The sequence below is a fragment of the Primulina tabacum genome, chromosome 11 (assembly GCF_025594145.1).
Source record: "Primulina tabacum isolate GXHZ01 chromosome 11, ASM2559414v2, whole genome shotgun sequence".
Classification (NCBI taxonomy): domain Eukaryota; kingdom Viridiplantae; phylum Streptophyta; class Magnoliopsida; order Lamiales; family Gesneriaceae; genus Primulina; species Primulina tabacum.
The window spans coordinates 3,458,216-3,485,936 of NC_134560.1; the positions used below are offsets into that span (position 1 = coordinate 3,458,216).

Here is a 27,721-nt window from a genome sequence, read left to right on the forward strand (position 1 = left end):
AGGTCGCGCATATGCGCGAGACGTGTTGCGCGTAGAGTTCGCCATTTGCCTTGCTGCATGTACGTTGATGTGTATATATATACAATGCAATTCCCTTCGTTCCTTCAGAAGAAAACCGAGAAAGGGTAAGGGGAAAGTTGTGAAAAATCCCTACGCCTTTTGTGCAAAATCCGTCCGTCTGATTTTGAATCCGACTTCGGTACCGAGTTCCTAGCAACGTAGGCTACAACTGGACGTAAGTTTTACTACGTTTTGACATGTTTTGAAATTATGATGTTGTTGGAATTGAATACACGTCATATATGATGTTCTTGACATGTTAGACATCATAGAATCGAAGTCAGATTAAGAAACGGACTGATTATGGAATTGTTATGATTTTCTGATTATATTGATCTGAAATCGGACAGATTTGGATTATGGATGGATACAAATTGTATCGGATATGAGTTATGATTTGTAATTGATGTCTGTTGATATGGTATTGACGGGGATACTGAGATTGTGCCGTTATGCTGTTATTTGAATTAAATCTGGATTAATCAGATTCAGTGTTGAATTGAGAATGGAATATTGATATTATGATTCTCAATATGTCGTTTCAGATTTATAGAGACAGTCTTGAGTTCAGAATTGATATTGCTTCAGACCGAGACTACAAACGAAAGGTATAAGTCAATGTGGCATCGGGAGATCGACTTAAGTCGGTTTAGACTTGAGTTTCCCTAAATCACATACTTTACTTTATTGCATTGATATTTGCATTGATTTGATTGATGTACTTGTTTTCTTGATTAATAGATAACAGGTATTAGACGAGTAATCTTGTGACAGAAGTGCCTGATAGTGGCGGGATCGTCACGGGCACATTGCACGATGTCACAAGATAGTGTATTGGCGATAGTGCCAAAGTCTGTCACCGGATGATTGGCTATCGATGTGGATAGAATTTGGGTTTCTTCTATTACTGTTGATCGATGTCGCATCAGTGTGGATAGAATTGGAGCTTCTTCTATTACTGTTGATCGATATTATATCGGTGTGGATAGAATTAGAGTTCCTTCTATTACTGCTGATCGATACCATATCGGTGTGGATAGAATCAGACTTTTTTCTATTTCTGGTGATCGATACCTTATCGACGTGGATAGAACTGGAGTCTTTTCTATTACTGTTGGTCGATATAGGAATGACAACTTCTGGAAATCGGGATCCCTAGACTAGGATTGAGTCTAGTCTAAATTGTGTAGCTACGAGTATTGTCGACAGTCTGATATTGATTATGTTTCAGATTTTGATACATATTGATGTTATCTGTACATGCTTTATATTTGGTTATATGATTGCATGTTTCGTTGATTTATACTGGGATTATATTCTCACCGTAATTATCCGGCTGTTGTCTTGTTTGTATGTGTACATGACAACAGGTGGGACAGGATCAGGGTCCAGGAGATGAGGAGAGATCGTGATGGAGTGGAGACTTCGGACTTTGATGTATATAGGGTTTTGGCACTTGATAATTAGATGTTGAACCTTAGTTTTTACTGATTTGTAGACGGTAAGAACTGATTAGCGTCCGGGTCCCCACAGATTGTCAAATAAAATTCTCTTAATTAACTAAATTATCATAATGATGTTAAAATAAAACTCCTAAACTTGTTAGTAAGTTAAATATCAATTTTGTTTTTGCGAACTTTTAACTCCTTGTGAATTTTGTTTAACTTTCTCCTTTTTTAAAATATATATTATACATAGTTAATTTATATCATAATAGATCATTTAAAAATTAATATTGATGATTAATAATTTCATGTTAAATAAAAATTTAAAATAATATCAATCAAATAAATATGTGTAGTAAAACACATATACATAATATTCAGTTTAAAAATATCATATATAAAAAATTTAATTTCTAACAAATGATAATAAATTAACATTATAATTCATATTTATTATAAAGATTATCTTAATTAAAAAATTATAAGGATTATATCATAAATTTAATACAAAATTCTTTTTAATTTCTCATTAATTTCTTTTTCTATGAATAAAGTTGAAACAACTCAAAATAATCAAATTATATTGAAAATAAAATATTAGAAAAATTTGCAAAAGAGCATATAGAATATGCATACTTTCAATATCATTTTAATTGGAAGAAAACCATAAGAAAAATGACATTTTATGGCATAGTTTTTATAACACTTGTAGAAAAGTGTAAGCTTGAGATATATATTGAGACATTAATTCATATCACAATTTATTAAATTAAAAATATAAAAAAGTATCATACTAATGTATTTGTTATGGGGACCCGGACGCTAATTCATGGCTTAATCATTATTAATGTCAAATATAACAATTAAGAAAAGTGGGACTAATTTTTTTTCTTTTTAAATTATACATGCGGAAACGTAACAGTCATCTATCTGATATACATGTCAAAGTCAAAGTACAATCATGTACTACATGTCTCTATCTCAACTAGGTTCAACGACTATATATCCAGTGCTGAATCTTATTCTGCTTCTGGGCCCGGATCTCCACGCTAACTAACATCTCTCATCCTCTTCCTGATCCTGATCTTGTCCCACCTGTTGTCATGTACACATACAAACAAGACAACAGCCGGATAACTCCGGTGAGAATTACATTCCCAGTATAAATCATATATACATGCATTTCATATAAAAAGATATAACAACATGAAACAAATATTCATAACATGTATCAAAATCAGAAACATGAATCAATACAAACTCTGAATCACACTCTGTGACTCTTAGACTCTGACTCGACTCATTCTTAATCTAGGGATCCCGATCTGAATAAGAACGTAACAATCTCTCACCCACTCCCTCGGCCGTGGTGACGGTACGTTCTTATTATGGACTTTGGTCCTAGCTATACCGAATATCGGAAATAGAAGTCGCTCTTCTTCTAAGTCACATCGATATGACCAAACGTCCGGTGTCTTAGCGGTTCTGTCCAAGACTAGGCACATCAGCCCTGGCATATCTTGCCGAACCCCTGTGACAATGTGCAATGGCTCAGCGACTATTCTATCACTATCAGGCCCCTCTGTCACGAGATCAATCGCCTACGACTAGACGCATCAGCCTATGACTCAATACATAAATCAATAGACCAAAGATAACAATCACATCAATTGCAAATATCAATGCAATAAGATGAAGTATGTGATTTTGGGAAACTCCAGTCAAATCTAACTCGAGTTGTGCAATCCCGCATCAACATCAATTTATACCTTTCGTTTCGTTCTGTCAATCTGACTTTGTCGAAGTCTCGAACTCCCTGCCTATCAAATCAATATGTCAATAACAATATCGAATACACTGTATCAATGTATAACTCAATTCAAGACATGTTCTCATCAATACTCAAATCAAACATAATCTGATCCATATCAATGATATCATGATACAATCTCAATCAATACTGAATCTGATCAAAATCAATCTACTGATGTTTCGACGGCATAACTGTGGGGACCCGGGCTCTAACTCAATTCTTTCTGAGATTAGTTGGATTTTTGTTAGAAAATGTGGGTCATAAAAAAAAAATTTTCTTTTAAACATTATAATCTATTGTATATAAATCATACACAATACACAAAAGGTTGACATATTATTGAAACTCCAAATAATATTTACATGTCCAACTACAAGTATTCTACTAGTGTTTAGAAACTAATACATGTCTAGTATTAAACCACTAGTCCTTCTTCTTGGCCCGTGATCTCCACGCTATCTCGATCTCTCATCTCTGTCTCGACCCAGATCATGTCCCACCTGTCGTTATGCACACATACAGACACAACAACAGCCGGAAATTCCGGTGAGAACAAATCCCAGTATAAAACATGTATACATGCATATCATGCAAGGGAATACAACCATAATACATGAGTATACAAAATAAAACATGAACATACTGTCATGAGTGTAATCAATAACAACATGTTCCACATAGTCTATGAAACATGAGCAATATAACAATCAATTTAAAATCCAACTCATATTTTGGACTTGACTCTTATCTAACTCTAGGGATCCCAGTGTGAATAAGATGTAACAGATCTCCCACCTACTCTCCCATTCGGGGTGGCGTTACATCTTATTCCTAGACTTCGGTCCTGACTGTATCGAATATCTACAATCGGAGTGATTCTGATCCGAAGCGTCGATACCATCGAACGTCTAGTTATTTGGAGAATCTACCAAATGACTCACCTATCTTAAAGGCTTGAATATGAATCAATAAACAAAGCATAAACATTCAAATTATAAACAACAATCTAGTATGTGATTTTATTGGGAAACTCAAATTGAATCTCATTTGAGTTGTGTCTTCCCCAATCGAACATGAATTATACATTTCGTTGTACTATCTTTGTCGTAGTCGAAGTCTCGATATCGAATCTGTCAATAACAAATCTGAAATGACAATGTTGAGATGTCCAATATCAATCCACAACTCAATTCAACACATGTATGAATCAATAATAAATCTTGATACAATTCGACGGCATAACGGCGTAGTTTCTCGATACCGATTAACTCAATAACAATAACCAATACGGGAACCATATCATCAACTCCTAACCATCACAATCTATACATCATAATCTCAAAACCTGCATAATCTCAAACACATATATGCTGGAAATTCATAACAATTGCATACGATAACATTTCTTCGATCCGACTACGAATAAACGTTCACTATAAGCACAAGAACACATAATAGCCATCAAAATCTGATGTCCCCAATATCTCAACTTCAGAACATGTTGAAAGTTAACAATACTTACACCCTCTTGTAGCCTTTGATGCAAGGAGCACAAATATGCACTTGAATTGAAATTTGGATGGTTAAATCTTGAGTAATCACAATTCAAAGATGGAATGAAACTTGAGGGAATTTTCTGAAGCTTGCTCCTCCTTTCTCTCGGTTCTTAGGCTAGAGTAGGAAGGAAATGAAGACACATATATCATCTATGCATGGCAAGGAACAAGTGTCCTATTTTTTTGGACTACACGTCTCGCGCATATGCGCGACACCACCCGCGCATATGCGCGAGACCTACGGGTCTCGGCAATGTCCATTTCAACACCTCGCGCATATGCGCGCCTCATCTCGCGCATATGCGCGAGGTCTTCTGGACCCCTCGCGCATGTGCGCGTATCTACTCGCGCATGTGCGCCAATGGTTCTGGAAATTGCTCGCACATGCGCCGGGCTGGTGGCGCATATGCGCGAGAGCTCATCTCGCAAACAATTTGCATCTACTTTCTCGTCTCTTCCGGTCCGATACAATGCGTCTACAATCACCTTAATTATCCACAAAACATGTCTGATTATGATAATCAAATTCTCGGGCCTTACAATAACAATACAGTCTCGGTAACCCCGTCAATCTCAACATCACAGATACAATATCACTACTCGTAATCGATATTAATACGAATCATAATCTTCAATAATCATAGATAACAATCGCAAATCTGTATAATCTTTATCATATCAACTCTAAAAATCATAACAATTATATAATCAGTCCATTCTTCGATCTGACTTCAATTATATACTGATCAGTATACCCAGAACACATAATATCAGTCAAATCACAATTCCCTCAATATCATAATCTCAAACGCTATCAAAATTCAATAAAACTTACGTCCTGTTGTAGCTGTCGTCGCTAGGAACTTAGTACTGAAATCAGATTACAAATCAAACGGACGGATTTATCGTAAATCACAATCAAAATCAGAACTTGAACTTCCTTCGTCCCTTCTTTCCTTTTGTTTCTGAGATCAATGTCCAAGTGTCAAGTTCTTGTTTTGCATGCCCCGCGCATATGCGCGCCTCAGCCCCGCGCATATGCGCGAGACCTACTGCCTCCGTGCATTACAATTCGCGCATGTGCGCGCCTCCACGCAGCGCATGTGCGCCCAACTCTCTGGACTCGCCTTCCGGGAAATCACCCTCTCGCGCATATGCGCGCCCTCAAGCCGCGCATATGCGCGTAAGGTTCTGTCCGGGCATCTTGGTTTCTCTCACAACTTGCGCATGTGCGCGCCACGCTCCGGCGCACATGCGCCACCAGTTCTGGTCTCATACTCCACTTGCTCACAACATGACATCACATGCTACTCAATTCAAGTCTCGGAGCGATCCTTCATAATCATATTAATTTATCCCCAAATCATTTCAGATTACGATAATCAAATTCTCTGGCCTTACATTTGTAATATTTTTCACCAATTCAACTAAAATAATGAAATAAAGTTATTCTCATTTTTCATCTCAAATCTTAAATCAGAAAATTAAAAATTCACCAAAATAAATAAATGAAACATTAATTAAGCAATGGTGTGTAAAAGTGTAACTAATAAAATTCACAAATCAAACTCATATATCTATAGGTATATAGATCTGCTAACTTTTAACCTCTTGTGGATTTTGTTTAATTTTCTCTGTTTTTTTTAGAATACATATTACAGATAGTTAATTTTATATCAGAATGGATCATTTGTAAATTAATATTGATGATTAATATTTCATGGTAAATACATTTTTTAACTAATATCAATCAAATAAATATGTGTAGTAAAACACATATATAAATAAAATAATAAGTAATACAAAGTTAAAAAATATCATATTTAAAAAATTAATTTCTATTGAATGAAAATAAATTATCACTATAATTCATATTTATTAAAAAAATTATCTTTGTTAAAAAATTATAAAGATTTCTAATAAATTTAATACAAAGTAGAAAGTAATTTTCGCTCTTTTTAATTTATCATTAATTTCTCTGTCTAGTTGAAATAAATCAAACTAATCAAATTATATGAAAAATAAAATATAAAAAAAATTGCAAAAGAGCATATAAAATCTACATGGTCTCAATGTCCATTTTCATTGGAAAAGTACCATAAAGAATGACATTTTCTGAAGTTTGATATGTGTATTAAGACATTAATTAAATATCAAAATTTATTTAATTAAAAATAAAATAAAGTATCATATTAATGTGTTTGTAAGATTTGTCGTTCATTCAACTAAAATAATGAAATAAAGTTGTTTTTATTTTCAATATCAATCTTTAGATCAGAAAATTGAAAAATCACATAAATAAATAAATAAATAAAACATTAATGAAGTAATTGTGAGTGAAATGATAACTAAGTAAATTAACAATTCAAACTCATATCTCACCTAAATAAATAAAACATTAATGAAGTAATGGTAAGTGAAAGGGTAATTAAGTAAATTTACAACTCAAATTCACATATTTATATATATATATATATATATATATTCTTAAATATATAATTTTCTGCATTTAATGAACTTTTTTATGATTTGTAAAATTTGATTTTTTAAACAACATTTTTAATCTGTTTGGGAAAAAAAAACAAATAATTCAATATATGGGGCGGAAAGAATATGAATTAAATAGTTTTCATGGATGTAATCCGAAATGCCCTTGTCATAATGTTGGGTCTTTTACCAGATTATAGCAATTTTTATTCTCCATTAACAATCTACGGTAGTTTTCAAAAACTTATTAAAATATTGTAAAAAAAAATTAAAAAAAAGTAAAACTTTTACTCCCCTGCCCTTCCAAATGGGCGGGGGAGAGTTAATTATTTTTAAAATATTGTCCGCCTCTGCAGGAGGCGGGGCATAAAAATTAATTATAAATTTTACCCGCATTTTGCATAGGCGGGGGAATATCATTTAAACGTGTAAGAACGCGATGATGCATTATTCTATCTTCACACAATTTGGATATAATATTATCGGATCGCCGCACCCTTAAAGTTCTATTCAAATTGTTTTTTAAAATGACACTTGATATATGAGTTTCTTGTCTATATAAAACACTGCCATCTATTGGTCCAGCGTTAAATTCCATCTGTATTTCATATATAAAAAATTACCAGTTAGAACTAAATACATATTTATATATAATTTCATTGTGATTTAATTGATATAAATTTAATTATTATAGTCCATCTTAAGACACTATTTTTTAAAATATTCTTGTTTGTTAAAGATTTTATAATATAGCATTGCATTATTTTATAATCTTCAACTACCTTTTTCACTATTACAACTTAGTGAATTATTTTTGATCAAAAAACATTTGACCCATTTTATTCCCTAAAATTTCTCAAATAATAATTGAAATAAATATATTATATTACGTGATCTTTAATTTAACACTCAAAAATAATAAACATATAAAGGTTTATCTCAATGATTAAATTCATGTCTAATAAATTTTTTAGATTTTATTTTATTATTTATGTCTAATATTTTAATTAAATGATACTACTAAATCATAATTTTTTCTTCTACATTTTACAAATTATTAATATTACAAAATATTAGATCTAATCTTTAAAAAAATGCTACTACATGCAAAGTAATAAATTAATACGAAATATTACAAAATATTAGATCTAAATTTTAAATTCTTAAAAGAATAGTTTGAATAGAATTGTGAAAATGATTATTTATATTAACAACATATGTATTCATAAAAACAATGTAAAAAGTTAATTAACATATTTAGCAATTAACATAATTAATATGTTAGTTTGATTAGTTATTAATTATGATGATAATAGGAAATAATCCCTCTTATTTGACTTAATTTAACGTGTTTTGTGTCATTATGAAAATGATTCAAAGTATATAATTGGAATTTAATTTAATTAAATGCTAGTTTTAAAAACTAACTTAAAGTTAAATTTGATCATAAACATACATGTGTAGAAGGTCATTTTAAAATCCCTCTAAACAAATATATCATTTTTACGTAAACATAATAAATAAAAACACTTCAATAATATTTATGATAACAAATTAACAAATAAATATATCATAACAAAAATTAGGATAATAATTTTAACGAATTAAGATTAAAAATTTTTAAACATAAATTAAAATTATTATAATACAACCATCAAAAAAATTAATAGAATACAAATAATTTTAACAACACTTAGAAATATTACTTACCTTTTAATAAGATAGGCACGATAATACCAATATCTACACATCCTGAAATAAATCAAGAGATAGAAGGTATAAAAATTATTAGAATTCAAAATTTTATTAAAAAAACGAGACGAAAAATAAATCAAATCCATACCGACAAACCTTTGAACACAATATAAGTGACAAACCTTTGAATACAAAATGCAAGTGAACTTCTCATGTATATATATAGAAGAATTCTACTTTAAAAATATTTAAATTCACCCGCCACTGCAATAGGCGAGCAAACATTTGAAATTTTATAATTTAAAAATATATCTCCCGCCTATGCAAAAGGAGGGTATAATTTAAAATTAATTTTTCTGCCCCGCCTCCTGCAGAGGCTGGCAATATTTTAAAAATATTAACTCTCCCCCGCCTGTCGTACTGTACGACAGGCGGGGGAGAATTTAAAATTAATTTCTACCCTCCCCCGCCTCCCCTACAGGCGGGGGAGGTGAAACAATTACTTCCCCCCATTTGGAAGGGCGGGGAGTAAAAGTTTTACTTTAAAAAAAAAAAAAAAATTTATAATATTTTAATAAGTTTTTGAAAATTACCGTAGATTGTTAATGGAAAATAAAAATTGATATAATCTGCTAAAAGACCCCATAATGTTCAATACTCGGCAGTAAAGTAGTATCTTATGAATTTCATAAATATAATGGGGAGTAGCTGGTTACTTTTCAATCGCAATCAGAGCCGCAAATGCTATTTGTCCGGTTTACGTTTTACTATCAGGGAGGCTGGCTCCCAGCTACATCGGTTCATCAAGAAAAGTAGGAAGAAAACCAGTCAATTTCTGCATAAGACATGAAAATTCTACAATCAACTTTCAAGTGTATATGTATGGAAATTAGGGAGATGCCGTAAAAGTGTACTAATCATATATACATGGCTTAGCAACTATGTTCCCTATCTGAAGGAGTTTCCGATGTTGGAGAAGGTGGAGAATTACTCACTCCCTCTCTGGAATCATTCAACATGGCAATAACCTCTCGCATCGTTGGCCTGTTGAGAGGCGACATGCTGGTCCAAAACAAAGCGATTTTCAGAACCAGAGACATCTCCTTGACTGTTCTTCTCACAGTAAGATCGATTCGCTGGTCGTATATGTGAGGTTCTATCTCTAGTTTTTTAAGAGATCTTCTCACCATTGTTACCAGGTCGCCTCCTTGATCGAGCGGTTGAACTGGAGATTTACCAGTGAGTAATTCCAATAGAACCACCCCAAAACTGTATATATCGCACTTCTCTGTCACCTTCATGGTGTATGCGTATTCTGAAATGAGGAGAAATGTGATTCAAGTTAATCTGTAATATTAGTTTTGTATAATGCTTACCATGCATGTATTGAAAACTTTATTGAATAAGTTCTCACCAGGAGCAATGTAGCCATATGAACCCGCTACAGCAGATAAAGACTTTGACAAGGGGAAATCGATCATCTTAGCTAAGCCAAAATCTCCAACATGTGCCACCAAATATTCATCTAGTAAGACATTGTTTGATTTTATGTCACGATGAATAATTTGAGGCTTACAATCATGGTGAAGATAGCATATCTTCAGCAGCCCCAAGAGCTATTCTGTATAGTGCATTCCAGTCGAGGATACATGCCGTTTCATTCCCATGTAGTATTTCTCCGAGGCTTCCATTTGCCATGTACTCGTACAAGATGACATTGCTATCTTCATGGTACCAAAAGCCATATAGTTTTACTATGTTTTTGTGCCTTATCTTCCCAAGAGTTGATATTTCCGCACGAAAACTGTTGTCTGAACTTGCTCCTTCACCGTAGGCCTTCAACTTTTTAACTGCAATCACTCGACCATTTCCCATTACTGCTTTGTATACAGTTCCACAGGCACCTTTTCCTATAATTGCTGTTTCTGAGAAGTTCCCCGTTGCCTCAACAAGATCATGATAACTGAAACCTTCTTTGGTAAAGTAGTAGTTAACTAACTCATCGCTCTCCAGTTGGTCTTCGAGTGAAGCAATAGCAGGTTTATGTCGTTTCATATGCCAACATACCACAACAATGAGAACCAACGACGTTAGTCCGACGCAGAATGAGAGAATGGTGATTATTTTTTCTTTATAAGAACCCTTCTTGAACCAGCTTGATCTTGAAGGAACTGATGAAGTTTGAAATGCATGGCAATGATCCGAACCTAATATGCATAGCCCCTTGTTTCCCACAAAATTACTCTGGTCCATCCTCTCGAATACAAGAGTTGTTGGCACTATTCCAACTAGATTGTTATTTGAAAGGTTGCATATCCAGAGGCTGCGCAGTCCCCCTACTACGTCAGGAATTTCACCACTAAGCTGGTTATCATTCAAGCAAAGTGATTCAAGCATCTGCAGGTCACCCAAACTACTTGGAATTGAGCCGGCGAGATTGTTATGGCTGATATTGAGAGCAATTTGAAGGGAAGTGAGCCGTCCTAGCTCAATAGGGATAACCCCTGAAAACAAGTTTCCTCCCATTTGCAATTCGGTTAACCTAACAAGGCTCCCAAAAGTTGCAGGAATTGCACCTGTGAATACATTATCAGATAACTTCAGCAACTCCAGTTTCACTAGCATTCCAAGTTTATCTGGAAGAGATCCAGTAAAGAAGTTGTTGCTTAGATCAAGCCTTTCGAGCTTTACACAGTCACCCAACTCTTGGGGTATACTGCCAAATAACCTGTTCCAAGAAACATTAAAGGCAACAAGCTCGACAAGATTTCCTACTTCGGGAGGAATGTGCCCGATAAAATGGTTATGTGACAGAAGCAGTCTCTCTAGATTCCTGGAATTCCCAATTTCTGACGGTATCAGTCCCGAGAATTGATTATGATAAAGCTCGAGAGCAGAAAGGTTCTGAAGTTTCGTATATTCAACAGAAAGGCTCCCTGTAAGCAAGTTGTCTCCCAACATTAACTGCTCAAGAGACTTGCAAGTTTTTAGGCCATGGGGAACGTTTCCAGACAACTTGTTCGATCCCAGGCTAAGAAAAGTCAATTTCTGAAACCCGCAAATTTGTGCAGGTATGCTGCCTACAAGATTATTCTTGGAAAGATCAAGAACGGAGAGGTTGCTAGAAGCTCCAAGAAACGGGGGAATAATGCCACCAAGATGATTGTGGAACAGCTGAAAGTCTTTCAAGAATGGGAGATTTTGCAATGCTGAAGGGATTGAACCAGTTAAATTATTCATGGACAGGTCTAACTTTGTCAGCTGCTTCAACTGCCCTAACTCGGTCGGAATATTTCCTTGGAGGAAGTTCTCAAAAAGGTAGAGCAGACGGAGATTGAACATCCGGCCCAAAAGTTTTGGGATGAATCCCATCAAACGGTTCTCCGAAAGATCAATTTCAACGGCATTTGAACAATTGGATAATTCTAGTGGAATGGTCCCATTCAACTGATTAGTGTAAAGGTACAGTCTCTTCAACTGAGCCAATTTTCCAATCTCTTTCGGAATAATTCCCGTAAACTTGTTCCCATGCAGAGCAAGTAACTCCAAGCTAGTGAAACTACCTATCCCAGGAGGAATTTCACCAGAAAGAAGATTGCTCCAAAGAATCAATGAGGTAAGATTCTCAAGCTTTCGCAGCTCAATGGGGAAACCACCATCCAGCCTATTTTCAGCCAAGCCTAACACTGTCAGACCCTCACATTCACTAATTTCAGCAGGAACGGGACCTGATAAAAAATTTCTACCAGCCCTGATAATCCTAAGATTCTTCAGTTTGCCGATGGATGAAGGGATAACCCCCGTTAAATTATTATTATATATCACAAGCTCCTCAAGTGAAATCATGTTTCCAATTTCATTTGGGATTTCTCCAAACATATAGTTCTCACACAGATAGAGCTTTCTAAGAGAGGTAATATTACAAAGTTGGAAAGGGAATGGGTCATACAAACGATTTGTGCAGAGGTCTAAAACCTTAAGATTGTGAAAGGAATTGAAATCATCAGGGAATGGGCCAGATATGAAGTTTTTTGACATGTTCACTTCGGTCAAGAATGGGAGTTGACAAATGCTTGAAGATAAACTCCCAGATAAATTCAGGCCACTAAGATGTACGGAGATTACCTTGGAATCTAAGCTACACCCGATACCTGTCCAATTGCAAGGACTAGAATCCAAAATATCCCAATCTTGAAGATTAAGATGAGGATCACTAAGGTATTTTTTGAACTCCAAAAGAATAGCTCCCTCGTCATTCAATGATTGAACCAAAACAATTGTACAACAGAATAGTAATGTCCAATGCCAAATCTTTCGCTCTCCCATTATTGACAGAAAAATACGAGGGAATTTAACAAGGAAATAAGATCAGCACAAAACATAAAAGGCCATAAAGCAAGATCAATTTTTCAGTCCAGTGAGGCCATGTAACAGTCAAATATTGAAAGATGGACCTTTTAAATATGGAAAGAAGAAAAAATATGATAGAAAGGGCTGTCAAGATTACTTACAGGTATATGGGCAACAGCCACGCATTTCGGAAGTGACCAATAATTGCTTAAAATTTCTTCGCTGGATTACAGCATATCTTACCTAAGGTTGATCGCTGAAGAAACGATAAAATAGGGACGATTCCAAAAAATCTAAACTCATGCAGAAGATCAAGAAACTAATACAGAGGAAAGGGATTTATTTCTTGGCCTACTCGATTTTAGAAATGCTGAAACTAAATAAGCAAAAATAAAGGGAAACCAAAGGTCCTAACACAGAAAGGGATGTGTCAGGCTTGTGCGTGGGCTATATCATTTGACAGAGGGGAAGAAAAATGTGAAAAAAGGGGGTGACTAATTGACAAGGCAAGAAGCTGGAAATGAACCGTGAAGGTCACAATCCAAAACAAGGGCACACAATGAAAGAGTCAACCATAACTTTACAGTAGTGATCTTAGTGAAATTGAGTTGTGTGCTGCATGTGATCAATTCCCAGTGCTGTATTCTGAAACTCCACAACCATTTTTCCTCCATTTTTCCCTCCTTTTGATCGTTCTCAAGATCATCATCACTCTCTATTATTGGATGCAATATGTGATGGGAAAAAAATAATCTGTTGCTTTATTCTATGCATGTTTGTGTGGACTGTAGGCAGCGATGGAGATGGGACGTGGGAATACTAGGATTACAATCTTTGCCATTGTTTCTGTACCTAATATTAGGAGATAAAATTTGATTGAATAAATTGTGCATATTCATCCTCTTTTTCAAGATTGACTCTCTTTTATTTTGTTGTTTTCTTTGCTTTTTGAAGCTGCTGAGAATAAATAGTCCAAAATGTGATGATTTGCAGGTAGGCTAAGAGTAGGCGGCTCTCCTGAGTGGATGAATGAATTGGAGTTATCTTTCACTTCATCTATTCTATTTATTTCCTACTTTTACGACTTTTGTTTGGTATTGAGCTTGGCAACCTTGGATAATGCTGTAGAACCAGAAATTTTTTATCAGCCTCCATGTGCCAACTTTTCTACTGGGACGTGTCCCAAAATCCATTGTAAATCATGTAATATATAGCTAGTAATTTATGTTTTTCCATTTTTCAAGTAGTTAAAATGTCTGACAGATGAGGATTTTTTTATACTAAGATCTAAACTCTTTCATTAATCATTTCGGAAAAAATAAATTTCGCATCAACAATTTCTAATAAAAATAAACAAATGACACAACACTAACATGATAATGAAGTGCTAAAAGTATCATACAGATGTGGGCCTAATAAACGCAACTTTGCCTTTATAGAACGATTTATAAAAATGTCTACAATTTCTTGGTTAATCCTCACAGTCCTCTACAACTTCCGGTTCCGGTGCCGGAACTTGAATATGATTCTTGTTCCGAATTTGGTTCCGATTATGATGTTGGTTCCAAGGTTTGTGAGAACCGAGGTGGGGCGTAGTTAGATACATAGATTATGTGTAGTCTTAAAATCAATCCTTTTCTTTTCTATTCAAGAAATTAAATAAACTCTATAGCCCATTAGAAAATATGATATTGATACGAGGGAAAAAAGAAAATGAAAAATTATAACTTTAGTCAGTTTGTAAGATGATGTATGCATAAGGTGTTCCTGTTAAAATTATGATCGTTTAATCATTTGTTATTCTTACTTATGGAAACAAAATGATTTACAATAATAATTGATATACTACACATAATTAATAAGTATGTCTTTTATGAGACGGTCTTAAGGATTTTTATTCATGACACAGATCAACCATTTTCATATTTGCAATAAAAGTAATTTTTTTATATAAAAAATAAAAGTTTTTTTATAGGTAATTCAAATAGAAGATTTCTCACAAAATTGATTTACGAGACTGTCTCACAATTTTTTTATATAATTAAATATAAAAAATCAACCGCTATATTATCCTAGCACCTGTTTTTGAACACATGGATGTATGTTCGTAAACACCCATGGGCGCATATAAAAAATTTAATATCATTACTACAGTGAATATTAATAGAATTAAGCCACTTCTATTGATCAGAGCACAAACACAAGCAGCAAGAAATTCTCAAGTTTTGATACCGATCAAGAATTATGACAGAGAACACTAACGTATAAAAGTAAGAACACCGGAATCACGTGGTTCGATCTTGTAAGATCTACATCCACGGGAGGAAGAAACAATTCCCTGGATTATGAGTTCAATATACAAGACTCACGAGCTATTCACAACGCTCACAAGAAAATGATGGCTTCACTCTTGTATATCTTGAGTATGAACAAGTACATACACTCTTGAACAATCGATTCTCTGAGCTGTTCTCTGGAGGGGTTTTCAAAAAACAGAGGAGAATGGAGTGATCTGTATGGTTATTCGCCACAACCGCTCACCCGAGTCCAAGCATATATATTCTATCTTCTTGACTCAACTAACTTTTAAGTTGCTGACCCGGTCTCTTGCCACACTTACTCAGATTTATCAACACCTTTGGCTCACAAATTAACGGTATCGGAGTATTTACTTGGCATATGAAAACTTATCATAAGAAAATTTTTAGGCGTGAAGACCATGTGATGAAATGAAATTCAAATAATCATGTTAATTACCGGCGATTAATTGTTTTTTTAATATGAAAGAATTCAAAGAAACGAAGAAAATATTACTATCCAGAATGACATTGACATATGCAGACAATTCAAGTAGCAAATAAAAACAATTTTACACGAATTCCACGCAGATTAGCAAGGCCACACCAAAACACAACATACACATGTTCCCCAATATAAAATTGCATCACATAAATCTTCTTCACCACCTGGTGAATTACACATTTTCTAGGTGATCAAACACCTTTATTTGCAATAAAAAAATATTAAATGACAAAATGGGAGGCGTCAAACCGTGATGCTTTACGACAAATAAACCATGTTATGGCCCAGACATGGTTCATAAGCACATCGCCGGCCGGCATGAACAAAATTCTCCTACCCGGTGCCAAATTTCTTCCTCAGAAGCAAAACAAATTCGTAAACTTTGTTCTGATCAGCCAAGGACTTTGAGACACTCTCCTTCTCCATGCACCTTTTGGCCCATGCAATCAGTTTGGGGCAGTGATCTTCAAAGCTGAGTTTGCTATAATACTCGTACGCATGAAACCAGCTATAAAATGTAATCAAGGCTATATCAAGAAACCCGAAGTTGTCGCCACCAAAGTAAGAATCATCGCCCAACTCAGCTTCGAGTAACTTCAAAGCATCAATCATGTCTTTCTTAGCGGTTTCTAGTTCTTCTCCTCTTGTAGTCCATAGTCTTCTTCCAGATTCATATACCTTAATTATCAAATGAACAACATAACAAGGCATAACCATGATAAGCGCACGCATCATAATGTCAGTTCATGTCCATGCATTTGAGGTAAGTTCGATTCGCTTAAGCACGAGAATTTATATTCGTTGAACGAATGTATCATTAAATTTATAACTCCCTCAACCGTGAACATTTTTCGGGAACTTTTAAACACGTGCACTTATTTGTCTTTATTTGTTAGATAGTCAGTTCTAAGTTGGTTTAGTTTTAAGTTGGTTTAGTTAGTTTGACAGCTATACTCAACTCACGTGTATATATTCATGATTGATCGTTTTGGAAATAATGACAGAGAAGATATTTTCTTCCGCCTATAATAATGTTTTACGGCTTTGTTCGTAATATGGTATCAGAAGAAATTGCATGTCGTTGTTGTTGATATTCTTGATTCGGTGGGGGAAGCATAGTTGATTCTTCGTTATCTTGCAATCGGATCTGGATCGGTGATCATGGCGCCATCCGGTCCGAGTTCGCAATCCAGATATGTAGTCGATGATCCGCTCAATCCCAATTTTTTTACATCATCCTGATAATCCAAGCATTTCACTAGCATCACAGCCCATCACCGGAGAAAACTCTGCCTCTTGGAGTCGGGCAATGCGTATAGTGCTATCGGTGAAGAACAAACTAGGGTTCATCAATGGTTCTATTCCTCAACCAGATGATTCGGATTTTCCTTTGCTTGCCAGGTTTCTCAACAACAATGTTGTGATATCGTGGATCCTAAACTCCGTCTAGAAGGAAATTTCAGCTACCTTTCTGTTTTCAGATATCACAGCTGAAATCTGGAAGGATTTACGTGAGAGATTTCAACAGAGCAATGGCCCTCGTATCTTTGAGTTGTGGCGTGCTCTCTTCAATCATACCCAAGATCAAATTTCTGTGGCTGCATATTTTACGAAGTTAAAGACTTTTTGGGATGAATTATCTAATTTCCTTCCAACTTGTACCTGCGGCAAATGCAATTGTGGTGGTGTTAAATCTCTGGACTCGTTTCATCATCAAGAGCAAATCTTGATGTTTTTGCTTGGATTGAATGATTCTTTTTCTCATAAGTCATATCAGAGGCCAATTACTATTAATGGATCCTTTGCCACCGATTAACAAAATATTTTCCTTGGTGTCTCAAGAAGAACGCCAACGTACAATTGGTTTGAACCCTAACTCTGTCACACCTATGGCCTTTGCAGTGAAATCACAGACCTCTAAGTCGATTTTCTAATGTCAAGACCAGTATACAAAATGAGAAATCGTCCATACTGCACTAAATGTGAGATTCATGGTCATGCGGTGGATCCATATTACGAAATTCATGTTACCCCCTCGGATTTAAACCTTGGCCATGAATGCGAAATGACTCTCATCCTCCCTCTTCGCATTCTTTTTTGGCTAATGTGAATCTCGTGGAGAATCAGTCTTAAATTGGGAATACATCTACGGGCCAATTCCTCCAAACTCTTAGCCATGACCAATATCAGCAATTGATGCAAAGGTTTCAGTGTCATCTCTCAGCTGTCCCCAACAATACTATGGCATTGGGTGTGAATCCCTCCTCTCATACTGCAGGTATTTGTCTTTCGGTTTTGATGCCTCCAGATCTTTCTTCAAGGCAAAATTTGTAATTTTCAAAGTTGTTCTTGCTTCGGCAGTATGTAATAATTGGCATTTGGTTCAGCTGGATTTTGTAACGCCTTCTTAAATGGTGATTTGTTTGAAGAAGTATATATGGACCTATCACCGGGATAGCAGTTTCAGGGGGAGCCGGTTAATTACCGGAACGATATGGTGTGCAAACTTGACAAGTCTCTATATAGACTAGGGAAGCATCAAGACAATGGAACTCCAAGTTTTCCCAAGTTGTGCTCAAGTTTGGTCTTACTCAATCCAAATCTGATTATTCTCTATTCATTAAAGTATCGGATTCCTCATTCGTTGCTCTATTAGTAAATGTGGATGACATCATTATCACTAGGTTGTCTCTTGCGCTCATTGAATCCTTAAAAAAGTTTTACATAGCTAATTCAAGCTTCGTGATCTGGGCAGCTTGAAGTATTTCTTAGGTGCTGAAATTGCACGATCTTCCATAGGAATTGTATTATCTCAACGCCAATATACTTTGCAACTTCTTGCTGACACAGGTTTTTTGGCTAATATGCCTGTTGTGATACCCATGGATCCTAGATTCGTCTAAGGTCAATTGATGGTGAGCCTCTCGAGGATATTACCCAATACATGCGTATTGTGGATCGTTTACTATATCTCACACTTTCGAGGCCAAATTTTTCGTTTGTTGTTCGCAAACTAAGCTAGTTTGTGTCTCAACCTTGCACACCCCATTTACAAATTGTCTATCATCTCCTTTGATACATCAAAGAGAATCCAGGTCAGGGACTTTTCTTCTCATCATCATCTCCCCTACAGCTGAAAGCCTTCTGTGACATTGATTGAGCTGCTTGTGAGGACTCTCGGAAATCGGTTATTGGGTTTTGTATCTTTCTTGGACATTCCCTTGTGTCATGGAAAGCCAAGAAACAAACAACCGTGTCTCGCTCATTGGCAGAAGCAGAGTATAGAGCACTTGCTACAACAGCCAGTGAGATAGTTTGGATGATCCAATTACTCTTAGATTTTTCGATTCCTCTTACTGATTCCGCAACCATTTAGTTGCAGTGCATATAGCGTCGAATCGAACTTTACATGAACGCATAAAACACATTGAAATCGATTGTCATTTTGTCCGAGACAAAGTACATGAATGGAATATCAAACTTTTGTCTATACACTCACAACACCAGCTGACAGACATCTTTACCAAGCCCTTAGCTATTGCTCGTTTAGCACCTCTAATGTCCAAGATGGCTATAAAGGATTTTTACAAACCACCTTGAGGAGGAGTTTTAAGCACATGTACTTATATGTCTTTATTTGTTAGATCAGTCAGTTCTAAGTTGGTTTAGTTAGTTTAAGTTGGTTTAGTTAGTTTGACAGTCGTACTCAACTCACTTGTATATATTAATGATTGATCATTTTGGAAATAAAACAGAGAAGATATTTTCTTCAGCCTCTCGTGTTCTATGGCTCTGTTCGTGATAAGAACTACTTATGGTGGCTAATTTCAGTTCCACCTTTTGAAATGATATCTCGTGCCTAATTAATCCCATGGACATCTAGTCGTGTCATTTTGAAAAATTTATTACTAATTTTAATCGTATAACTGAAAACATATGCTTAATTTAAACAAAAGCAGAGAAAGCATACTTCAAAATTAACAAGAAACAAGAACCCGAAGGCTAGGAAACTGGAATATGTCAAATGTATGGACAAAAATGTCACCTTTTTGTCGACGAAATCAGCCCAGAACCTAGCTTTAGCTCTGGCATAAGGATCTGAAGGTAAAAAATTCGGAGACTTATCCTTCCACGCCTCATCGATGTACTGAACAATAACAAGCGATTCACAGACGGGTTTCCCATTATGAATCAAAACCGGAATTTTCTTGTGAACCGGGTTCATCTCCAACAAAAGTGGGCTCTTGTCAGCTAGGTTCTCCTCCCTATACTCGTACTCGATACCCTTTTCAGCTAACGCGATTCTAGCCCGCATGCCGAACATACTATACTCCACATCCAGCAGAATCACCTCGTCCGCCATTGTTCTTTTTCGAGAATATTATGGGCAATATATGTGAAGAGGGGGTGAGCCGCGTATTCGAATTTATCTCTGAATTAAGGCGAAGCGGTGGGTCATGGAAGAGGAACACACTAGAATTTCAAATTTTTGAGTTGGGAAGTTTGGGATATACTCGAATAAAGTATCTCTGTCTGAGAAAGAACTTTTTTTAAAGGTTGTTATATTATAATTCTTTACTAACAAAGGGCTCGCTTCTTTAAAAAATTTGATCTAAAAAAATTATTGCAATTTTATTATTATTTATGATATGATAACCGCAGTTACTAATCTGCAAATCACGTTAATTAGATAAACTGCATTGGATAAGTCATACGTGACAACTGACAAACTCATTCGAAAAAATATTGATATGAAAAATCGAAATTCTGACCAACATATAAATGTCCACCTACTCTACCCATTCAAATACACTTGAGCAATGCAATATTAACTGATTGGATACGTAGATTACGGACGAGGAAAAAATTGAATAAAAAATTTTCATCTAGTACATTTTTAAGACATTAATTAATAATACAGATATTTGTTAAGTGTGACCCAAGAAATTAGGATCTGCCTTGGTATACATATTTTTAAAAGTTGAATGTGAGAATTCTTCTCATTATTGATTTTTTAACGAGGGGAATTTTATATCATAATTTATTGGTAAAAATAGCTTGAGAAATATTTTATATCAAATTAATTATCACGAGGATCTGTTTTTTGAAGAACTATAGATATAAATATAACTTCATTTCGAAGCTTGAGAAAAATATTAAATGTCACCACCTACTCCTCTGATTTTATGAATAATACCATATAATATGTAGTACATAAAATATATCAAATTATTGGTATGCATCTACGTAAGTGCTTGCGTCATGAGAATAGATTGGTCATTGCTATGTTTACAGATTTTTTTCCCGGTTTTATGTTTTAAAATTTGTGGACCATTTTTGTCTGAATCAGTTATTTTTCTCCCCGTTTTTGTTGGATATTTATTTTTGCTTTGACGGGGATATCTAAACAATATTCATTGCGTCTCAAGAGAAGAGATTGATCTAGTCTCGTTCCCTACTTTTATTCTATTCTATGATAACGAACTCATACTAATGCTAGGACTTGTCGCAAGCAAATTCGGAAATGAAAGAAGTTTACGACACGTTTTAGGATCAAACCGATCGAACTTCATTATAAAATGAAAGAAGTCGTACGACTGTACGACAGGCGGGGGAGAATTTAAAATTAATTTCTACCCTCTCCCGCCTCCCCTACAGGCGGGGGAGGTGAAACAATTACTTCCCCCCATTTGGAAGGGCGGGGAGTAAAAGTTTTACTTTTAAAAAAAAAAAAAAAATTTACAATATTTTAATAAGTTTTTGAAAACTACCGTATATTGTTAATGGAAAATAAAAATTGATATAATCTGCTAAAAGACCCCATAATGTTCAATACTCGGCAGTAAAGTAGTATCTTATGAATTTCATAAATATAATGGGGAGTAGCTGGTTACTTTTCAATCGCAATCAGAGCCGCAAATGCTATTTGTCCGGTTTACGTTTTACTATCAGGGAGGCTGGCTCCCAGCTACATCGGTTCATCAAGAAAAGTAGGAAGAAAACCAGTCAATTTCTGCATAAGACATGAAAATTCTACAATCAACTTTCAAGTATATATGTATGGAAATTAGGGAGATGCCGTAAAAGTGTACTAATCATATATACATGGCTTAGCAACTATGTTCCCTATCTGAAGGAGTTTCTGATGTTGGAGAAGGTGGAGAATTACTCACTCCCTCTCTGGAATCATTCAACATGGCAATAACCTCTCGCATCGTTGGCCTGTTGAGAGGCGACATGCTGGTACAAAACAAAGCGATTTTCAGAACCAGAGACATCTCCTTGACTGTTCTTCTCACAGTAAGATCGATTCGCTGGTCGTATATGTGAGGTTCTATCTCTAGTTTTTTAAGAGATCTTCTCACCATTGTTACCAGGTCGCCTCCTTGATCGAGCGGTTGAACTGGAGATTTACCAGTGAGTAATTCCAATAGAACCACCCCAAAACTGTATATATCGCACTTCTCTGTCACCTTCATGGTGTATGCGTATTCTGAAATGAGGAGAAATGTGATTCAAGTTAATCTGTAATATTAGTTTTGTATAATGCTTACCATGCATGTATTGAAAACTTTATTGAATAAGTTCTCACCAGGAGCAATGTAGCCATATGAACCCGCTACAGCAGATAAAGACTTTGACAAGGGGAAATCGATCATCTTAGCTAAGCCAAAATCTCCAACATGTGCCACCAAATATTCATCTAGTAAGACATTGTTTGATTTTATGTCACGATGAATAATTTGAGGCTTACAATCATGGTGAAGATAGCATAATCCTTCAGCAGCCCCAAGAGCTATTCTGTATCGTGCATTCCAGTCGAGGATACATGCCGTTTCATTCCCATGTAGTATTTCTCCGAGGCTTCCATTTGCCATGTACTCGTACAAGATGACATTGCTATCTTCATGGTAGCAAAAGCCATATAGTTTTACTATGTTTTTGTGCCTTATCTTCCCAAGAGTTGATATTTCCGCACGAAAACTGTTGTCTGAACTTGCTCCTTCACCGTAGGCCTTCAACTTTTTAACTGCAATCACTCGACCATTTCCCATTACTGCTTTGTATACAGTTCCACAGGCACCTTTTCCTATAATTGCTGTTTCTGAGAAGTTCCCCGTTGCCTCAACAAGATCATGATAGCTGAAACCTTCTTTGGTAAAGTAGTAGTTATCTAACTCATCGCTCTCCAGTTGGTCTTCGAGTGAAGCAATAGCAGGTTTATGTCGTTTCATATGCCAACATACCACAACAATGAGAACCAACGACGTTAGTCCGACGCAGAATGAGAGAATGGTGATAATTTTTTCTTTATAAGAACCCTTCTTGAACCAGCTTGATCTTGAAGGAACTGATGAAGTTTGAAATGCATGGCAATGATCCGAACCTAATATGCATAGCCCCTTGTTTCCCACAAAATTACTCTGGTCCATCCTCTCGAATACAAGAGTTGTTGGCACCATTCCAACTAGATTGTTATTTGAAAGGTTGCATATCCAGAGGCTGCGCATTCCCCCTACTACGTCAGGAATTTCACCACTAAGCTGGTTATCATTCAAGCAAAGTGATTCAAGCATCTGCAGGTCACCCAAACTACTTGGAATTGAGCCGGCGAGATTGTTATGGCTGATATTGAGAGCAATTTGAAGGGAAGTGAGCCGTCCTAGCTCAATAGGGATAACCCCTGAAAACAAGTTTCCTCCCATTTGCAATTCGGTTAACCTAACAAGGCTCCCAAAAGTTGCAGGAATTGCACCTGTGAATACATTATCAGATAACTTCAGCAACTCCAGTTTCACTAGCATTCCAAGTTTATCTGGAAGAGATCCAGTAAAGAAGTTGTTGCTTAGATCAAGCCTTTCGAGCTTTACACAGTCACCCAACTCTTGGGGTATACTGCCAAATAACCTGTTCCAAGAAACATTAAAGGCAACAAGCTCGACAAGATTTCCTACTTCAGGAGGAATGTGCCCGATAAAATGGTTATGTGACAGAAGCAGTCTCTCTAGATTCCTGGAATTCCCAATTTCTGACGGTATCAGTCCCGAGAATTGATTATGATAAAGCTCGAGAGCAGAAAGGTTCTGAAGTTTCGTATATTCAACAGAAAGGCTCCCTGTAAGCAAGTTGTCTCCCAACATTAACTGCTCAAGAGACTTGCAAGTTTTTAGGCCATGGGGAACGTTTCCAGACAACTTGTTCGATCCCAGGCTAAGAAAAGTCAATTTCTGAAACCCGCAAATTTGTGCAGGTATGCTGCCTACAAGATTATTCTTGGAAAGATCAAGAACGGAGAGGTTGCTAGAAGCTCCAAGAAACGGGGGAATAATGCCACCAAGATGATTGTGGAACAGCTGAAAGTCTTTCAAGAATGGGAGATTTTGCAATGCTGAAGGGATTGAACCAGTTAAATTATTCATGGACAGGTCTAACTTTGTCAGCTGCTTCAACTGCCCTAACTCGGTCGGAATATTTCCTTGGAGGAAGTTCTCAAAAAGGTAGAGCAGACGGAGATTGAACATCCGGCCCAAAAGTTTTGGGATGAATCCCATCAAACGGTTCTCCGAAAGATCAATTTCAACGGCATTTGAACAATTGGATAATTCTAGTGGAATGGTCCCATTCAACTGATTAGTGTAAAGGTACAGTCTCTTCAACTGAGCCAATTTTCCAATCTCTTTCGGAATAATTCCCGTAAACTTGTTCCCATGCAGAGCAAGTAACTCCAAGCTAGTGAAACTACCTATCCCAGGAGGAATTTCACCAGAAAGAAGATTGCTCCAAAGAATCAATGAGGTAAGATTCTCAAGCTTTCGCAGCTCAATGGGGAAACCACCATCCAGCCTATTTTCAGCCAAGCCTAACACCTGTCAGACCCTCACATTCACTAATTTCAGCAGGAACGGGACCTGATAAAAAATTTCTACCAGCCCTGATAATCCTAAGATTCTTCAGTTTGCCGATGGATGAAGGGATAACCCCCGTTAAATTATTATTATATATCACAAGCTCCTCAAGTGAAATCATGTTTCCAATTTCATTTGGGATTTCTCCAAACATATAGTTCTCACACAGATAGAGCTTTCTAAGAGAGGTAATATTACAAAGTTGGAAAGGGAATGGGTCATACAAACGATTTGTGCAGAGGTCTAAAACCTTAAGATTGTGAAAGGAATTGAAATCATCAGGGAATGGGCCAGATATGAAGTTTTTTGACATGTTCACTTCGGTCAAGAATGGGAGTTGACAAATGCTTGAAGATAAACTCCCAGATAAATTCAGGCCACTAAGATGTACGGAGATTACCTTGGAATCTAAGCTACACCCGATACCTGTCCAATTGCAAGGACTAGAATCCAAAATATCCCAATCTTGAAGATTAAGATGAGGATCACTAAGGTATTTTTTGAACTCCAAAAGAATAGCTCCCTCGTCATTCAATGATTGAACCAAAACAATTGTACAACAGAATAGTAATGTCCAATGCCAAATCTTTCGCTCTCCCATTATTGACAGAAAAATACGAGGGAATTTAACAAGGAAATAAGATCAGCACAAAACATAAAAGGCCATAAAGCAAGATCAATTTTTCAGTCCAGTGAGGCCATGTAACAGTCAAATATTGAAAGATGGACCTTTTAAATATGGAAAGAAGAAAAAATATGATAGAAAGGGCTGTCAAGATTACTTACAGGTATATGGGCAACAGCCACGCATTTCGGAAGTGACCAATAATTGCTTAAAATTTCTTCGCTGGATTACAGCATATCTTACCTAAGGTTGATCGCTGAAGAAACGATAAAATAGGGACGATTCCAAAAAATCTAAACTCATGCAGAAGATCAAGAAACTAATACAGAGGAAAGGGATTTATTTCTTGGCCTACTCGATTTTAGAAATGCTGAAACTAAATAAGCAAAAATAAAGGGAAACCAAAGGTCCTAACACAGAAAGGGATGTGTCAGGCTTGTGCGTGGGCTATATCATTTGACAGAGGGGAAGAAAAATGTGAAAAAAGGGGGTGACTAATTGACAAGGCAAGAAGCTGGAAATGAACCGTGAAGGTCACAATCCAAAACAAGGGCACACAATGAAAGAGTCAACCATAACTTTACAGTAGTGATCTTAGTGAAATTGAGTTGTGTGCTGCATGTGATCAATTCCCAGTGCTGTATTCTGAAACTCCACAACCATTTTTCCTCCATTTTTCCCTCCTTTTGATCGTTCTCAAGATCATCATCACTCTCTATTATTGGATGCAATATGTGATGGGAAAAAAATAATCTGTTGCTTTATTCTATGCATGTTTGTGTGGACTGTAGGCAGCGATGGAGATGGGACGTGGGAATACTAGGATTACAATCTTTGCCATTGTTTCTGTACCTAATATTAGGAGATAAAATTTGATTGAATAAATTGTGCATATTCATCCTCTTTTTCAAGATTGACTCTCTTTTATTTTGTTGTTTTCTTTGCTTTTTGAAGCTGCTGAGAATAAATAGTCCAAAATGTGATGATTTGCAGGTAGGACTAAGAGTAGGCGGCTCTCCTGAGTGGATGAATGAATTGGAGTTATCTTTCACTTCATCTATTCTATTTATTTCCTACTTTTACGACTTTTGTTTGGTATTGAGCTTGGCAACCTTGGATAATGCTGTAGAACCAGAAATTTTTTATCAGCCTCCATGTGCCAACTTTTCTACTGGGACGTGTCCCAAAATCCATTGTAAATCATGTAATATATAGCTAGTAATTTATGTTTTTCCATTTTTCAAGTAGTTAAAATGTCTGACAGATGAGGATTTTTTTATACTAAGATCTAAACTCTTTCATTAATCATTTCGGAAAAAATAAATTTCGCATCAACAATTTCTAATAAAAATAAACAAATGACACAACACTAACATGATAATGAAGTGCTAAAAGTATCATACAGATGTGGGCCTAATAAACGCAACTTTGCCTTTATAGAACGATTTACAAAAATGTCTACAATTTCTTGGTTAATCCTCACAGTCCTCTACAACTTCCGGTTCCGGTGCCGGAACTTGAATATGATTCTTGTTCCGAATTTGGTTCCGATTATTATGTTGGTTCCAAGGTTTGTGAGAACCGAGGTGGGGCGTAGTTAGATACATAGATTATGTGTAGTCTTAAAATCAATCCTTTTCTTTTCTATTCAAGAAATTAAATAAACTCTATAGCCCATTAGAAAATATGATATTGATACGAGGGAAAAAAGAAAATGAAAAATTATAACTTTAGTCAGTTTGTAAGATGATGTATGCATAAGGTGTTCCTGTTAAAATTATGATCGTTTAATCATTTGTTATTCTTACTTATGGAAACAAAATGATTTACAATAATAATTGATATACTACACATAATTAATAAGTATGTCTTTTATGAGACGGTCTTAAGCATTTTTATTCATGACACAGATCAACCATTTTCATATTTGCAATAAAAGTAATTTTTTTATATAAAAAATAAAAGTTTTTTTTATAGGTAAT

The 27,721-nt window shown here is 35.7% G+C and overlaps 3 protein-coding genes and 1 long non-coding RNA gene across 4 annotated transcripts; all 4 read right to left on the reverse strand.

The window, feature by feature from the left end:
• Positions 1–3,633: 3,633 nt before the first annotated feature.
• Positions 3,634–14,445, reverse strand: LOC142518059 (uncharacterized). The gene is made up of 2 exons (XR_012813460.1): positions 13,568–14,445; positions 3,634–3,818 (listed from the first exon to the last, which is right to left on the reverse strand). It is a non-coding gene; the product is annotated as an uncharacterized LOC142518059 (long non-coding RNA).
• On the reverse strand, positions 9,974–13,570 carry LOC142518057 (uncharacterized). The gene is given in 3 exon segments (XM_075620670.1): positions 9,974–10,371; positions 10,471–10,655; positions 10,657–13,570. Coding segments are annotated over 3 exon segments (3,294 nt in total). The 5' UTR covers positions 13,383–13,570; the 3' UTR covers positions 9,974–9,988.
• Positions 14,446–16,201: 1,756 nt separating the features above from the next.
• Positions 16,202–20,720, reverse strand: LOC142518058 (putative glutathione S-transferase). The gene is made up of 2 exons (XM_075620671.1): positions 20,254–20,720; positions 16,202–16,886 (listed from the first exon to the last, which is right to left on the reverse strand). The coding sequence occupies exons 1-2, from the start codon at positions 20,569–20,571 to the stop codon at positions 16,542–16,544; spliced, it is 663 nt and encodes a 220-aa protein (XP_075476786.1). The 5' UTR covers positions 20,572–20,720; the 3' UTR covers positions 16,202–16,541.
• Positions 20,721–22,201: 1,481 nt separating this feature from the next.
• On the reverse strand, positions 22,202–26,670 carry LOC142518056 (uncharacterized). The gene is given in 3 exon segments (XM_075620669.1): positions 22,202–22,701; positions 22,801–25,078; positions 25,080–26,670. Coding segments are annotated over 3 exon segments (3,297 nt in total). The 5' UTR covers positions 25,716–26,670; the 3' UTR covers positions 22,202–22,318.
• Between the last annotated feature and the right edge of the window lie 1,051 nt (positions 26,671–27,721).

Coding starts and splice junctions, on each gene's coding strand:
- LOC142518058 (XM_075620671.1), bottom strand. CDS start 20,571: ATGGCGGACGAGGTGATTCTGCTGGATGTGGAGTATAGTATGTTCGGC. Junction 16,887..20,253: donor CTGATTTCGTCGACAAAAAG/GTGACATTTTTG, acceptor TTGATAATTAAG/GTATATGAATCTGGAAGAAG.